Source organism: Drosophila ficusphila, unplaced genomic scaffold, assembly GCF_018152265.1.
Source record: "Drosophila ficusphila isolate 14025-0441.05 unplaced genomic scaffold, ASM1815226v1 contig_286, whole genome shotgun sequence".
Classification (NCBI taxonomy): Eukaryota; Metazoa; Arthropoda; class Insecta; order Diptera; family Drosophilidae; genus Drosophila; species Drosophila ficusphila.
In genome coordinates, this window is record NW_025064189.1 from 8,124,555 (window position 1) to 8,139,659 (window position 15,105).

At 42.4% G+C, this 15,105-nt stretch overlaps 3 protein-coding genes across 5 annotated transcripts; 1 reads left to right on the forward strand and 2 right to left on the reverse strand.

Moving 5' to 3' along the window:
• Window positions 1-8: 8 nt before the first annotated feature.
• On the reverse strand, window positions 9-5,432 carry LOC108100631 (sodium-coupled monocarboxylate transporter 1). The gene is made up of 7 exons (XM_017204634.2): window positions 5,133-5,432; window positions 2,025-2,795; window positions 1,802-1,963; window positions 1,627-1,742; window positions 1,213-1,572; window positions 679-1,140; window positions 9-615 (listed from the first exon to the last, which is right to left on the reverse strand). Exons 2-7 carry the CDS (start codon window positions 2,697-2,699, stop codon window positions 312-314), a joined length of 2,079 nt encoding a protein of 692 aa, XP_017060123.1. The 5' UTR covers window positions 2,700-2,795; window positions 5,133-5,432; the 3' UTR covers window positions 9-311.
• Window positions 5,433-7,998: 2,566 nt separating this feature from the next.
• LOC108100613 (microfibrillar-associated protein 1) lies at window positions 7,999-9,819 on the forward strand. The gene is made up of 3 exons (XM_017204603.2): window positions 7,999-8,175; window positions 8,244-9,165; window positions 9,223-9,819. The coding sequence occupies exons 1-3, from the start codon at window positions 8,106-8,108 to the stop codon at window positions 9,656-9,658; spliced, it is 1,428 nt and encodes a 475-aa protein (XP_017060092.1). The 5' UTR covers window positions 7,999-8,105; the 3' UTR covers window positions 9,659-9,819.
• On the reverse strand, window positions 9,656-14,624 carry LOC108100611. Of its 3 annotated transcripts, none has more exons than XM_017204602.2 (12): window positions 14,390-14,624; window positions 14,127-14,327; window positions 13,522-13,978; window positions 12,698-13,465; window positions 12,487-12,578; window positions 12,306-12,423; window positions 12,175-12,249; window positions 10,838-12,124; window positions 10,739-10,780; window positions 10,579-10,683; window positions 10,218-10,520; window positions 9,656-10,158 (listed from the first exon to the last, which is right to left on the reverse strand). In XM_017204602.2, exons 1-12 carry the CDS (start codon window positions 14,498-14,500, stop codon window positions 9,944-9,946), a joined length of 3,774 nt encoding a protein of 1,257 aa, XP_017060091.1. In that variant the 5' UTR covers window positions 14,501-14,624; the 3' UTR covers window positions 9,656-9,943. The 3 variants fall into 3 exon arrangements, with proteins under 3 accessions (XP_017060091.1, XP_017060090.1, XP_017060089.1); XM_017204601.2 differs by having other exon boundaries at window positions 12,487-12,590; XM_017204600.2 differs by having other exon boundaries at window positions 12,487-12,641.
• Between the last annotated feature and the right edge of the window lie 481 nt (window positions 14,625-15,105).

Here is a 15,105-nt window from a genome sequence, read left to right on the forward strand (position 1 = left end):
TTAAAACCTTTTTGAAATTTCAGCGACAAATGCTGATTAGGAATATATAGGTTTTATTTGCATGATGCCTTACGAGTAAAACGAACTAAAAATAGTAACATTAGTAAGTGTGTGTATACAGAATACTGAGCCAACAACCTCGGCTGGGACTTACGAACTAGAAATCACTCTTTCGACTAAACTAGGACAGTTAACAGATTGCGACTGGTCTTTGTACATGGAGGTTACAGGTTACACAAGGAATACACCAATGGGGATGGGGAGTCGGGTTGACCCCCATCCTCGTTCGAGTTTCATTTTCGGGTCGAGTTCTATTCGTCGTCGATGCGAATGGCATGGTTCACATGGCCCTCGTCACTGGGAGTCTCGCGGGGATGGGGATCCATCGACGTGGTGGTGGTCACATTGCTCGTGTTGGTGTACTGCACCTGGGAGTCGCTCTTGAAGATCTCCTCCGAAACGGCGGGATTGTCGATGCCCTTGCCGGTGATCTTCAGCACATTGCGCCTTTGCACGAAGTCGATTATCAGGGAGATTATCAAGCCGAGGAAAACTGTGAGCAGACAGCCAATCATGCTGTACCACATGTAGCTCAGCCGGAAAATGGGCCACGATCTGCAATCAAAAATATGAAAATATTACTAATGATAAACCTAATAGGGAATAAGTTAAACTTACGTGAATCCACCCTCTCCCACAACATCCATGGGTTCCTTGAGCAGATCTCCAATGATGTCTGTCAAGTTCACGTGACAATCGCATTTCTCGATGGATGTGGGCAACGCAGGCTCTTCCACACTGGCAATCTGAGCCACCACTCCCACGAAAATAACCAGGGCCAAGGATAAAAGACCACCATAGAAAGCCCCTTTGGTATTGGCCTGCTTGCAGGCGATTCCCAGGACGAAAAGGCCCAAGGTCACACCGCCAATCAAACCATTCAGGGTCAAAGTGGCCTGCAGAACTCCTCCCAGATGTTCCACGATGAAAACAAGGCCAAAGGAGGCAATGCCAAAGCCCAATGACATCCACTTGGCGTAGGTGGCTCCCTTTTCGGGAGAGATTTTGATGTTCATGCCGTTGACGAGGAGATCCTCGCAGGTCACAGCGGATAAGGAGTTCAAGGCAGAGGCCACAGTTCTGTTCAGAAAATATAATATTATTAATATTAATATTATTAAGGTCCTGCAGCATTAAATAAAAAAAACTCACCCCAAACTGGCTGCAAAGATGCCAGCCACAAAGATTCCCGCAACAGAGTAGATGTGCTCGTAGGTGTTAATCACATAATAGGGCAACAACTGATCCGTGGCCGAGATACGTCCTGCCGTCAAAGGATCACAGTCGGAATAGTGGGTGAAGACCATCAGACCGGTGTAGAAGTTCAGCAGGAACACTGCAATCAAACCAATTATGGCGAAACCCAGGGCAATCTTGGCCAGCCTCAAGGACTTCAAGGACATGCACTTTTGCACGGAGGCTTGATTGGTGCAAAACAGCGAAGTCCAGTAGAAAAAGCCACCGATAACCACAGACCAAACGGTGTGACGAGTAGTAGGACTGGGATCGAAGCTAAAGGATTTTAGGGGTTTATTAAGGATCTCAGATTAGTCAGGTTTAGCTCACTTGAAGAACTCCAATCTATTGTGTTCAGCAGCAGTTTGGAAAACCTGAATGGGATTGCCGCTGTAATAGCTTCCCAGACCCACGATCAGCACTAAGGATACAGCCAGGACAGCAGCCTGGAAATTATTTAATATTAAAAACAGGTCTCAAAGAGTTTTTCTTATTGAAAGCCCACCTGGAATGAATCCGCAATGACAACCGCTTTCATGCCACCTTGTGAGGAGTAGAAAACGCAGACCACGTAAATAAGGATCACGGCTATTTTGGTGTCCAAGCCAGTGGCTTTCGAAAGAGCAATTGCAGGAGCCAAAACAGCCACTGCAGTATAGAAGCACATCTGGAAGAGGGGTTTCAGTTATGCCTTAAAATCAAAGGATAAAAATAAACAATTTACCAACCTGTATAACATAGAGTACTGCTCCTAGAATTCTGATTTCCTTGCCAAACCGAATGCCCAGGTATTCGTAGCAACTGGTGAGCTCCATTTTGAAGTAAATAGGGTAGAAGATCTTCACGGCCACCGGGATAACCAGCACCATGGGGATAACGATGAGCACGAACTGAGTGCCCTGGAAGTACATCTCGGAGGGATTTCCCAGCAGTTCAATGGCCGTAATGAAACTTGTTGTCAGACTGAGGGTCACTGGGAAAATGCTCATCTCGGAGCCCAGCAGGAACTCATTGGAGGAGCTGCCGCCCTTTTGGAAGAACCCGTAGAATATTCCGATGCCCAAGGAGATGACCAACATGCCCAACAGGATCACATAATCGTATCCCGAGAACGTGGCCTTGTGACTGGGAGCACTGCACTCCTCCAAGTCCTTGGAAGCGGTGACCTGCTGGTTTTTGAAGGCTCGCAGGAGCAGAGTGGCCGCATTGTCGAACTCCACATGCTCCTCCGATCCGGAAGCGCCACCCGGATACTCCCCTCGCACGATCAAGTACTTGTGACTCGGCTCCAAGGGAGCAGATCCTGGAGCAGGAGACTTTTCCGACAGGGCCAAGGCGGTTATAGAATGTGCCAGGGCGCACAGAGTCAGCAACTTCAAAATGGTATCCTGGGTGGCAAACATCCTGGATCCTGGATTAGTGCGGTGTGTGGGGATGCGAGGATTTTCCGGGAGAATACCTTCTCGAGTCGACTTTCCACCCGGCGAGGTGTGTGCAAACTGAAACGAGAAAAGATCGGAAACGATTTAGACTTAGATCATTGCAAGATCAAGGTTCGCGAAGAGAAATTGCAACGAGGCGGCACCACAAAGAAATTTCGCACAGTGGGTGTCAGTTTTGGTGTCATCTTGGGAGCCCATTAATTAATTAACGAAACTGATCTGGCAAAGGGGAGGAGTGGGGAGTGGGGCATCGACCATCGAGCATTGGCCATCGGGCAGCGCCTCATGTTCAAGTACAAATATATTATTTCCTTAAGCAAACAATTCCATTTGAGCGTAATTGTTTTATGATTAATTTGTTTTCTTTATGGGCCGGGCGTCAAGGCAACGCTTTTGGAGATACTTTATCTTCGAAATGGCATCCAGAGTTATGGCTCTGTAAGAGTTACAAGTGGATGGGCGAAAAGATTAGCCCGCAGAAAGCTGCTTTTAACTGGTTGTTCAGTCGCTCAAACTGGTTATTTCTGGCCAAAAGAAATCGCATGGATGATGTTCAAGATTTGGAATTTGATAAGGTATCTAGCTTAATGCTTGAGATCAATAAAAGGAGATTCTAAAACGCAAAACATTTAAATTTTTGTATACTAGGTATTAAAATTACTAATAACTAACTAAAAATTACAAACTTGACATAAAAAGAATATATTTAAATATGTTATGTCAGCTGTATCATCTTGCTGCACTTAAAGTTCCCGTTTGATTTATGCAATAACATGTTTCCCTTAAATTTACAGTCTCGGTATTCATTATTCATCTTTGAGTAACTTAAATTTATTACACATTCCTCGTTCTCTTGTTAATTGTTAAATCATAAAAAACACATTTTGCAACTGATAAACGATGGCAATCACTTCCCATTCAATTGATCCCAAACACTCGACAATTACTTCTGATGAAACTAGAAGCTCTGGCGCCTCCCTCCCTCCCACTCCTCCTGCACCCGCCCACTTTTCCGGCCAATCAAACTATTAAAGAAAAGCTGCTCCTGTGCGCCATGGACAAATACACACACATGGCAAACAAATAGGGCCACAAAGTTTGAGCGAAAATGGGGAATGTGAGCGCGCCAATCGAGGTTTAAGCGAATTCAACTGGTTTAGATCGGTGGCCATTGGACTGAGCCGGATTGCGCCGGTTTGGGCCAGAAATTCGCCATCGCTCGGCGAAGCTCCAAAGAGCAGCAGCATCCCGCTGAACGAAGGCAAGGCCAAAACTAAGAGCAAAAGGCCCAACAAGAAGAGAGCGATGGCCAAAATGAAATGCTACACAGTCATTAAATTGCAGTAAATTATTTGATACATTTTTGATTTTATAAAAGTATCAGTGTATAAAAGGATTTCATTTTATTGCAGATATTAATGCAATAAATGAACACACACAAAAAAATTAAGGAGAATATATATTTTAAAATTGTTTTGTATAAATTTCAAAAATAAAATTGAATTGTTCATATATAAAAGTAATGTTAGAAATAGTTAATTCCTTTCTATCTAAAAATGTATTATTATTTTTTTTTATTTAGTTTTTATAAGTACCTTTCATGACAAAGTGATTTACTATAGATAAACAAATACATATAAAATTTCATAAGGGGCTGTTCAAAACATTTAAATAAATTATAATAACTTAGAAGTGATGATTTTGTTTGTTGGCTTTGGGTTGTAAGAGAAACTTGTTTTCTTGGAGGAAGAACACACAGGTTCTGGCTTAATTGTTGGACTTTTCCCCCAAACCCACTCCAAAAGCCCTTCGATCCCACTTAATGGCATCATCTTCTTCGTCGGCAATTGATATGCGTGTTTTGTTTTGGTTTTCTTGGCGCCTTTATCTCGCTGGAGAAACCCCTTCTATTCTATTAATTAATTCAAACAAAATAATCAATTTGACATGATTTGTGGCGCAGACTGTTGGCAGAAGATACAGATCGCAAAGTGGGTGAACACTTGTCGTTGCTTCAGAAAAATTCAACCGCCGAGAATATTACCTAATTCTAAAGGCAAGAGCCAGCAAAAAGTCAAACAATTAACTATAAACTTAAAATACTTTCGGAATGGGAGTTCAGCTTTATCGGCTGGTTCGACAAATGAATTTCCACAAACTGTTTTCGCCCCATAATTTTGTTACTTAACTTAGTCAAAGGTAATTTACATGGATTGATCTTGTTACAGTTTTTCCATTTCTGGTTTAAGTTATTTCGAACTATAAATTAGGTTGTATTGGGTGTTTGCATTAGCAGGTAGTTAATCAACAACAACTAGTATTAAACACTCAAAATAACTCACTGCATACTGACAGTTTAACACTCAATCCGCTTTCACATTTACACTTCCTCACCTTGGTTAGTTGATTTCCAATTCGATAAGTTCAATATCCTTCGTATGTCGTCTTCGTTTAGCTCTCAAATGGAATTAAACATGGAAAATCGTATCTTAGAAATGTTCTGAATTGTATTTGCAAAATTGTGCCACGATTATTTCTGTATTTCATTAACGTGTTTTTATTTTATTCACTTAACAAACGTATCACTATAAATTATTATCCTTTGTGAGGTCCTTTTTGGAGCTTTGTCCTTTGTGGTTTGATTCACTTTGAGCACTATTTATTTCCTTGGGTTTCCTGCTCGTGAGCCGCTGTTCGAACGTATTGACAATTTTCAAATGAATGAGTTTTGCAAGCAGCCGTTACGCTTTTTTATACGACACCCAAGGCGGCGCAGGCAAATCACAGATCACAGATCTCGAGCTCCCAGCTTCGGGAACCCCACATATCGAGATCGAGATCTCTTCGGGGTCTTGAAAAGCGGAGAAAGAGCGAATATCGAACTAAGAGCAGGCGAACCGACGCCGGATGTGCGATCGCCGATCTTCGTGCGAGAGAAAACTAAAGTGGTAGCCAATAGTCGTTTGTGGTGCTAAGATATAGGCAACTTATTTTAAATGTGGGCCTGGACTTAAGATTTATACCTATTTAAACAAGGTGGACGTTGAAAATAAAAACCTTTCGGACATATGAAGACTGTTTTTCTATGACATGATCAGTTGAATTTAAATAAATTATTAATTAGCCATTTACCAAAAAAAAAAAAAAACTTTATTCAGTCAGTTTTTAACTGGTATATTCAATAAATAAGTTTATGTAAATAAATTTATAATTTTAAGGTGAATTGTAAAGAAGTTACATTGAAATTCATTCAAATCTAAAATGTATAACGATAAAACAGTTTAATTCCGTCAAATTTGTCAACACATTATTAGCAGTAATAAAGAACTCTTTAGAGAAAATTTATATTAAAAAATATAAATCAATTCTGCACTGCCCCTTTTTTAAGAGGCACAGCTTGACATTTAAACCGGGGTTAAGTAATCCGAGAACAATAAATTCTGGATTCGAGGCAGGGAGCTAAATTTGATGAAAATTGTTTGCCAAACCATCTAAAAAAGGTTCAAGCGAATTGCTGCCAATTAATTTCAGAATTGCAACGAACTGATTCATATACGAAGCATCATTTCGATTCCGGAGAAGACCCCTCAGGGAATGTCAGAAAATATCCGGAATTTTCCAACTCCTTTGCAGACCAAGAAGCCTCATCATTAATTGGCTGGGTGACAAGTGGGCAAGATAAATAAAATGCGTTGCAAACAAAACACAAAAGTTTAATTGCTGGTTTTTAGCCAATTTCGGCTTGCGTGATGTGTAAATAGTGCCATTTGGCTCACCCTTTATTACTTTTTAAGTAACACAAGCCCGAGTCACAAAGGAAAAAAGTGCGCCAATTAATAACGAAACGATTTTATCTTTCCTTTTTGTATATTCATCGCCTCGCCTCAATTGCCGCTGGTTATGTTATGTCTTACTTGGATAACGATAACGAGTTCGATCTGGTACGATTTTGATCAGGCATGACACTCTTTCTCCAGCTAATAGAAAATTATTTGTTTACAATTCTTTTGCGCCAGTGTAAGTGTTTAATTTTAATTGAAATGTATTAGGAATTTAAATTCGAATTGAAACGGCGCCGGCCAGTTCAAAAAGAGTTTCAATCACAATAAATTTACATTGAGGCCGAAGAAATGGGAAATGCACGTGGATCGGTCTTGTGCATCAAAATAAGATCACCGAAAACTAATTTCGAAAATATGTGGTACTTCCCCTGAAGCGGAAAGTCTCCAAATCATCGCAGTGGCCTAAGGTCACCGAGTTAACTGGGCAGATATGCATTTAAGCATGAAGCGTGTTGCATTAATTAAATATTCCCGCCATGTCGTTAACTAACAGTCTCATGTAAATCTTGGCCATTCAACTACTTTAGCCGACGAAAAGCAGTTAAAAGCAGTTCGGCAAATGCGACTCAGTGTTTAGGCCCGAAACGATCCTACAACAAATCCAGCAAAAACACCAGAAACTCTGATTTCTCGAATGCAAGTGGCCGGAGACGTCACAAAACTGGTCGAGCCTCTCGTCCGTCTAGTTGTTCTTTCGGACTTTGGTCCGGTTGGGTCGGTACCACTTCAGAACATTTACAAAACATTTACAAGACGAGATCGCCACACGTGCTGGCTGCGTGCTGTCGAAATATACGCAACATCAATAAAAGAATTTTTGGAAAATTCTCAGTTTGTTCCGGCATTACACAAGATCATCGTCTGGAAACGGCCGCCCATCCATATTTATGAAACAAACGGGAGAAAGCGTAGTAGTCAATTAATGCACTAATGAGAGTGGGCGTTGACATTGCTAAAATACTTAGCAATAATTGAAGCACTGGGAGAGAAATTCGAGTTTATAGTTACTTATATTTAAATGCTGATTACTGTGAATTAGTTTATGATACCTAAGCCATGTGAAATTCATATAATTTTATCAATTCCTAATTCAGATATCCAATAAAAACTTATTGTATCACTTTCTGCTAGCAAGAACTTTTTCGATAAGTGTGCATAAAAGTAGTTATATAGGTATTTATATCATTAATTGAATGTCTCAATTAGCTGGTCGCGGCCAAGTCATCCTACTTTCGTCATTGTATTAAAAAACAACAGTGGAAAAAGTAGTAATTAAATCTTTTAGTTATAAATAAAACAATTTTGAAAAAGAAGATTTAAACCGTTTTAGAAATTATTTTTAAACTGACCGCCCACCACACTAATAGTCTGGCAACATTGTTACTAGCAGTGTGGCCACATGGCTGGATTCTAAGCAATGTATGGTGTTATAGGCAGAAAACAAAACGGGCATACAACAAAAATAAATATAATTGTAAAATCGTAATTTTTAACATAGTTTCTTAATTGTAAAGCTGAATCCAAAATGAGTGCCGCCGCAGCCGCCACGGGGATTCAGAGTACCGCGGGTGCCATTCCTATGCGCAATGAAAAGGGTAAGACGTGGAATGCGATCTTCTCTAGAAAATGAGCACCAAAGCCATTGTTTATAACTCCTTCACAGGCGAATTGTCTATGCAAAAAGTCAAGGTGCAGCGGTACATATCCGGAAAGCGGCCCGATTACGCCAGGGCGGATTCCAGTTCGGAAGAGAGTGACGAAGATGACTTCATTGACTCCAAGAAACGCTTGGAGCGCCACAAGGCGGAGCGTCACAAAATGGAGCTCTCCCGCCGCGGGGGCAGCGCGGACGGGGAGGATAGGGCACCGGGAGAAAACCAAGCGGAAGACGAGGCCGAGGTAGACGATCCCCGGCTGCGGAGACTCCGCCAAAGACCCGTGGACATGGAGGACATGGAACGGGAGCGAAGAGAACGTCATCGCCACATCCACGAACCTGAAATCATGGACAGCGACAGCGAGGACGAAGAGGTGGACGAGGAGCCACAGGGCGCCATCGAGCGGGGCACCAACAAGATCACACTGGCATCCGAGTCCGACACTGATGCCGAGCTTAGTGACACAGAGCTGGAAAACCGGCGAACCAAACTCAGATCGCGAATGCTGCAGCAACAGCGTGAAGAGGAGGTACTCCAGAAAGAGGATGAAAAGCAGTCAGAATCTTCGGAATCGGAAAGTTCTGAATACGAAGAGGAAACGGAAAGCGAGGAGGACAACGAACCCCGTTTAAAGCCGCTCTTCGTTCGGAAAAGAGATCGTGCAACCATCCAGGAAAAGGAGCGGGAAGCTCAGAAGCAAAAACAGCTCGAGGCGGAGGCCAAGCGGGCGGCTAAAGAGCGGCGAAGAGCTACACTTCGAATGGTGGAAGAGAGCGTTAAAAAAGATCTGGAAAAGACCAAGCCGGAAACCAACGAGGCCTGCATCGAGGATGTGTGCACGGATGACGAAAACGACGAGGTGGAATACGAGGCCTGGAAGCTGCGGGAGCTGAAGAGAATGAAGCGGGATCGCGAAGAGCGGGATAAGTAAGTCATCTCAGATTACTAATGGAATGCCTTTTAATGATTAATCTTTATTTGCAGCATTGAACGTGAAAAGCTGGACATAGATCGCATGCGCAACATGACCGAGGAGGAGAGACGCCAGGAGCTGCGCCAGAACCCCAAGATGGTCACCAACAAGGCAACTAAGGGCAAGTACAAGTTCCTGCAGAAGTACTTCCATCGCGGTGCCTTCTATCTGGACGAGGAGAACGACGTGCTGAAGCGCGACTTCGCTCAGGCCACCCTAGAAGATCACTTCGACAAGACCATCCTGCCCAAGGTGATGCAGGTGAAGAACTTCGGCCGCTGCGGTCGCACCAAGTACACGCATTTAGTGGACCAAGACACTACCAAGTTCGACTCGCCCTGGTACGCCGAATCCTCCAGCAACATTAAGTTCCACAACGAACGCGGTGGAGGTATGCGGCAGAACTTTGAAAAGCCGACGGGATCGAAGCGAAAGAAGTTGGAGTAGTAATAGGCAGTAGGACAATCGTAAGGATTTATTTGACAAGCCATGGAAATGCAACAATTTGTACAACTAAATTTGTATGGCCGAATCTGAGTTAACCCGTAGAAAACATGAAACAAAAACTAAATATAATACAAATACTTAAATTTAAAGCTCCATCTAAACGTTCCTTGTGGTAATGTGATGTACTTCGCTTAGTTAAACAGAACAGCATTGAAAGTGGCTGTAGAAGATTGAGAAACAAAAAACACGTATCAAAAAAATTAAATATAATACAAATCGTGGCCCTTAAAGTTTGAGCTTGTGCTCGTCCAGGAGTTCCGTGTTGTGTTGGACGAGAGCCTGCATGACGCCTTCGGTCTTAATGAAATGCACTTTCTCGTAGTTGTTCAGGCGCCGCTTGAATTTCGTGTCCTTGCTTGTGGTAACCACATAAAGATCGACACTGACGGCCAGTGAAGGCGGCTGGATGTGCACCTTCCCGCCGGCGCTTTGAATGATGACTGGGGAGATAAACAAATGTAAGATTTACAGAAGGCAAAAATATATTGAAAAGACTTACCTTTCATTTCGTTTGGCTTGGGTATGATGTCTTCGCCAAGCATGAAGTGCAAACCACTCAACACACGAGAGTGCTCCATTACAGATAGTGGTTTAAACTTATACACCTCCTTGAACTTATCATCATTAAACAGATGATCTGCCTTTATGTCGATGCTTCTGTTCTTTTTTACGGAATGCAACCAATTTGTGGAGAGAACGGGCTTGTTGGAAGCTATGGCCGTGAGGAACTTGTAGGTGCGCTCCCCTTTGTCCATGATGAGGAGGTCGCACTGCAAAGGATCTTCGGTGGTCTCAACCACATCTAAAAGTTGAAGGATCCATTTAGAAAACAAGCCAGTTTACGACTTTAATCATCTTACGCTTCAGGGCCTTCAAGACGGATTCCAACGCCGGACGATTGCACATCGTGAATGCTATCTTAATTTTTCCGTCCGCCTTGGCCTTTCTTACATATTGATTGAAGGCTACAGGAAAATATTTTTTAAGTAAGGAAACAAATTTAAGGCACGCAAAATTTACCTTTCAGGGGATCCGGGTCGGGCTGACTTAATCTTGTAGTGGCTTTAAAAAAAGATAGTTATAGATAAAAATTATAAATAGAATAAGAGTCAAACTCACTGGCTCCTAATCTGTTTATAGAATTCTCCTCATCAGCAGAAATTCTAGCCTTCTTTGTATTAATCGAACTACTGGATAGCTCTTCAATAGCTGCTCCTTTTTTGGGCCTTTTGCCAGCGGCGGTGCTGGATGAAACCTTTTCAACAGACGGCGTTGAAGAATGTGGTTGGGCAGTGGTTTGGTCAACACTAGTTCTGGATAAACGCACAACCGCACGTTTTAATGGCACGCTTACTATTGGGTTCTCAACATTAAGTGTCTCAGGATCGTCAACGAGAGTTTTGCGCCTTGTTCTGGTAGTTGTTTTGGGCTCATTCTTGGATGAATCCGTCTTACTTGCCTCAACGATTGTTCTTTTTCCCTTTTCTGATTTAACAGGGATCTTTGGATTAGCAACCTCAGCTTTCTCTTCACTAGCTTTGCGCGTATTTCTGGTAATTGGCTTCATCGTATCTTTGGATGTGTCAGCTTTACTTGTCTCCTCATCCTTCTTAGTCTTTTTCCCTGGTTTGACAAGTTTTTCAGTATTAGGCGTCTCAGCTTTCGACACATCCTTAGATGTGTCTCCCTTTTTAGTTACAGCGCGCCTAGGCTTCTTTGCCTCAACCGACTTCGAGGGTTGTACCTCTCTAGCTGTTTCAGCTTCGTCGTCGTTAGTCTTGGATTCTTTTGACCTACTTTTTTCGGTCATGCTTGCTTTTTTAGCCTCTTCCTCTGTAGTTTGACGCCGGGTTCTAATAATTCCTTTGGGGATATCCTTGATTGGTTTCTCTTTGCTGATCTCCGCAATGTTCGACTTTCTTTCTTTTTTTGATTTTACTGCTTTATCTGCATTAGGGGTCTCACCGCTTGTTTTTCGTGATGTTTTAGGCGATGCTTGGGAACTATTTTTGGAATCGTCCGCTTTAGTTGTTTTCGCAGAATTGGTCTCTTTTTCTTTCTCAGGAAGCATCTCAATATCAACGCTAGTTTTTCGTCTGGTTCTCGATATTGGCACATCCTTTGCTGTTTCGTCCTTACTTGTATCCGTGTTCTTGAGTTTTTTACGTCGGGTTTTCGTTTCTTTTTTGATAGATAACTCTTTTTTAGGTGTGTTCTCAACCTCAGCTTTAACTTTGTCCTCCTCTAGTGGTTTTCCTGGAGCGTCAACTCTTTTATTGATGCGATCTCTTCGAGATTGCCATTGGTTGACTTCCACCTTGAAAGCGGAGTCTTTTTTATCGATCTTTTCTTGCTCTTCCGGAATCGGGTTTACCTCAAGTTCAATGCAAAGAGATTTGCTTAGAGCTAAAAACTTAAACGTTAGTACATTTACAATGTACAATGCAATAACTTACGTTCTGAGTTTTTATCTACTGAAGTTGCTCGGCGTTTTCTCAATTTACTCTCCAATCTTTGATTTTTTCGGCTTGCTGTTAAATAAATGGATTTTTTATTTTTTAAATTATTTTGTATGTGAATTGCTTACGGGTTGCTGGAGGAGATTCCGACCTGGCTATGCGTTTGCGGCTGCCATCGCTAGTTGCATCATTTCGCCAACGAGCTTTGTTGCTTAGATCACTAAAAACTCCCTCAATCTGGCAAATCTAAAACATAAAATACATAATGCTAATGATCTGATGGATCTCGAAGCAAAGTTCATTAATTACCTTTTGGTAGTGATTCTTATCCTTAACCACACATGGCTCAAAGAATTTTATTGGCTCTTCGTTAGGATTTACAGGTGAAGTCGCTATCGTTCCTGAAATCATTTCTTTAAGCACAGCATCTATCTCATCACAAGGTTCTTCAAAGAACTTTGAGCCTGTAAAGGGTTGGAAGACTCAACTTTACAACACAAGGCCCTGGTCATATTCTTACCTGAAGTTTTTTTGGTATTGGGCTTGCGTGAAATATTTTCTTTGTTTCCTTCATTTAAAGATGCTTGCTTGACCAAATGAAAAGGTTGTGTGGCTACGAAGTCCTGGCACCGAGAGTTGTTACTGGGGAAAACTTGAGTGGCTATGAAATCTTGGTTACAGGACTCATTGCCTGGCTCTGAAGAGCCTACAGTTTGTGGGCGACCCAAGTTGAACGCCTGAGTGGCTATAAAATCTTGGTTGGGTTCATCATCTTCCGATGATTTAGGACCTTCACTTGGTTGCGGACGTCCTAAATTAAACGCCTGGGTGGGCACGAAATCTTGATTTGGTAAATCATCATCTTCTACGTCACTTTCCAACAATTTATTCCCGGGAAATCGTTGAGTGGCAATCATATCCTGATTGATATCCTGACTGCTGGCTGCATCCTCTTTGTCGGGCGTTGCGGTTGGCGTTTCAATGGTGGCCACAACCAGCTGTTTGATTCCGCCAAACTGCGGTGTGGTGGTATTTGTTTTATTTGCAGGACGAATAAACAGATCTGGACTACTAGATCCTGCACGCGCACCTCCGTCCATGATCAAATCCAACAGATCTGGCGTGCAGATCTGCAGATTATCGGAGGGAGCGGTTAGATCGGGAGTAATGCAAGCATCGCTACGCGGCGGGACTTTTTCCGCTTTGGTGCTACTTAGAGCACAGAATTTGGAGTTGCTGGCTGACCAGTTTAGGGCGCTCATTTCTAAGTCAGTGGCGTCCAATACATCTGAGAAAAAAGTGTTTGAATGCTTTCAAGCTTTTAATAAATCTGACTGTACCCACCTTGTTTTTTGTTTTCTTCTGGAGTTTCTTTAGGTTTAGGTGGCGGTAGAGGAGGCAGCACATCGCACAGAATTTGTGACGAGTCAAAATCATCGATGGCATCTTCGTTGTAGTCCTGGGTGCACATGCGGATCAGGCTGCCTTCGGATGAATCAGCATCGCTGTCCAGCATTAACTCTTGGTTAATCACAGGTGCATCAGGCTGTGCTGGCGGTAGGGCTGTTAGCAGATCCTGCGTTTCTGGTATTACAAAGTCATCGCCCAGCGACACTTTTTTAACGGTCGACGGCCTCTGAACGGCAACCGCCTGGGTCTCAGGTACAAAGAAACTGTCACCCGTGGTGTTAATAGTCGTGTTCGCTGACGGAGGCTGGGTTTCTGGTATATCACAACTGTCCGTGGTAATGTTGATTGACCGGTCCTTGAGGCACTCACCGAATCCGCTGCTGTCGTGGGCCTAAAAGAAATAACAGTTTTATATAGGACTTAGCTTCTTTGAAATTCAGAAAAATCTTAGCAAAAAAAATCTTATCTGTTTTCATATTTGCTAAATGGGATATATGATCTTTATTCTGGTTTGTAGAGGATGTTTGCCGGCTGCTCACCTCATCGTTCTCCTCTCCGATTTCCAGCCGGGCCTCCACATTTCCGAACCGCAGTTTCACCTTGCCAGCGAAGGCATCCTCCTGGCCGATGTCTACTACAGTCTTCTCTTGGCCGTTGACGAAGATCCGGCCCACCAGGGCGGCCAGACGCACAACTCCGCGCCGGAGGATGCAGGCGGTTGCATGGGCCAACTCCATTGACTGTTGGTTTTGAAAGGGATTTCAATAACCGTAAATTGTACACGAATCTCCCACTAGCTCACCTCATCGGCAATGCTGATTTCCAAACCCTTTTTTCGACCAATACGGTAAATAATATCCGGTTCCAGGTGTACTGCTGGTGACCCACTCACAATCAAGCGTACATCTGCCATCCTGGAGCAAGTCGCGCGGGAATTCGCGAGGCGTTTATTGAAAAACACTTGCAATTTGCAAATTCTGGTTTAAGAGCGCTCAAAAAACAATCGACTGCCGATAAGTTGCTATCGAGGGATCAGAGCTGCCAACTTCCACCGACCAGACAAGCAGTTCTGAAAATAATCAATTACTTCTTAAAATGTTCATTTGTTGCTCTAACATTCATTTTATAATGTTAACTATTGCAATTGTAATTGTTTGAAGAGCTATTCATTTATGCCACCTTATATATATATTTTATAGGGTCTCCTTCAATGGTTTGCAAACATCTGACCACGGTTGCCACTTCAAAAATTTTTAATGAGCCAAAAAAAGATAAAAAATGAGCCAATTTGAATAAAAAAGAGCCAAATTTTTATTTATTATTTTTTTTTAACTTTTATCATAAAAAAGTCATATACAAAAAATAAACAAAAACATCACAACACATTTTTCTGCAATGAAACTAAGGATTACTTGGTAATTTAAGTCATTCTGACATATGTTCAGAGCTACCATACCAGCGGAACAATTTAGTTTCGATCTGGCGCTTTTAGATTTCAGACATTAATCACTTTTATAA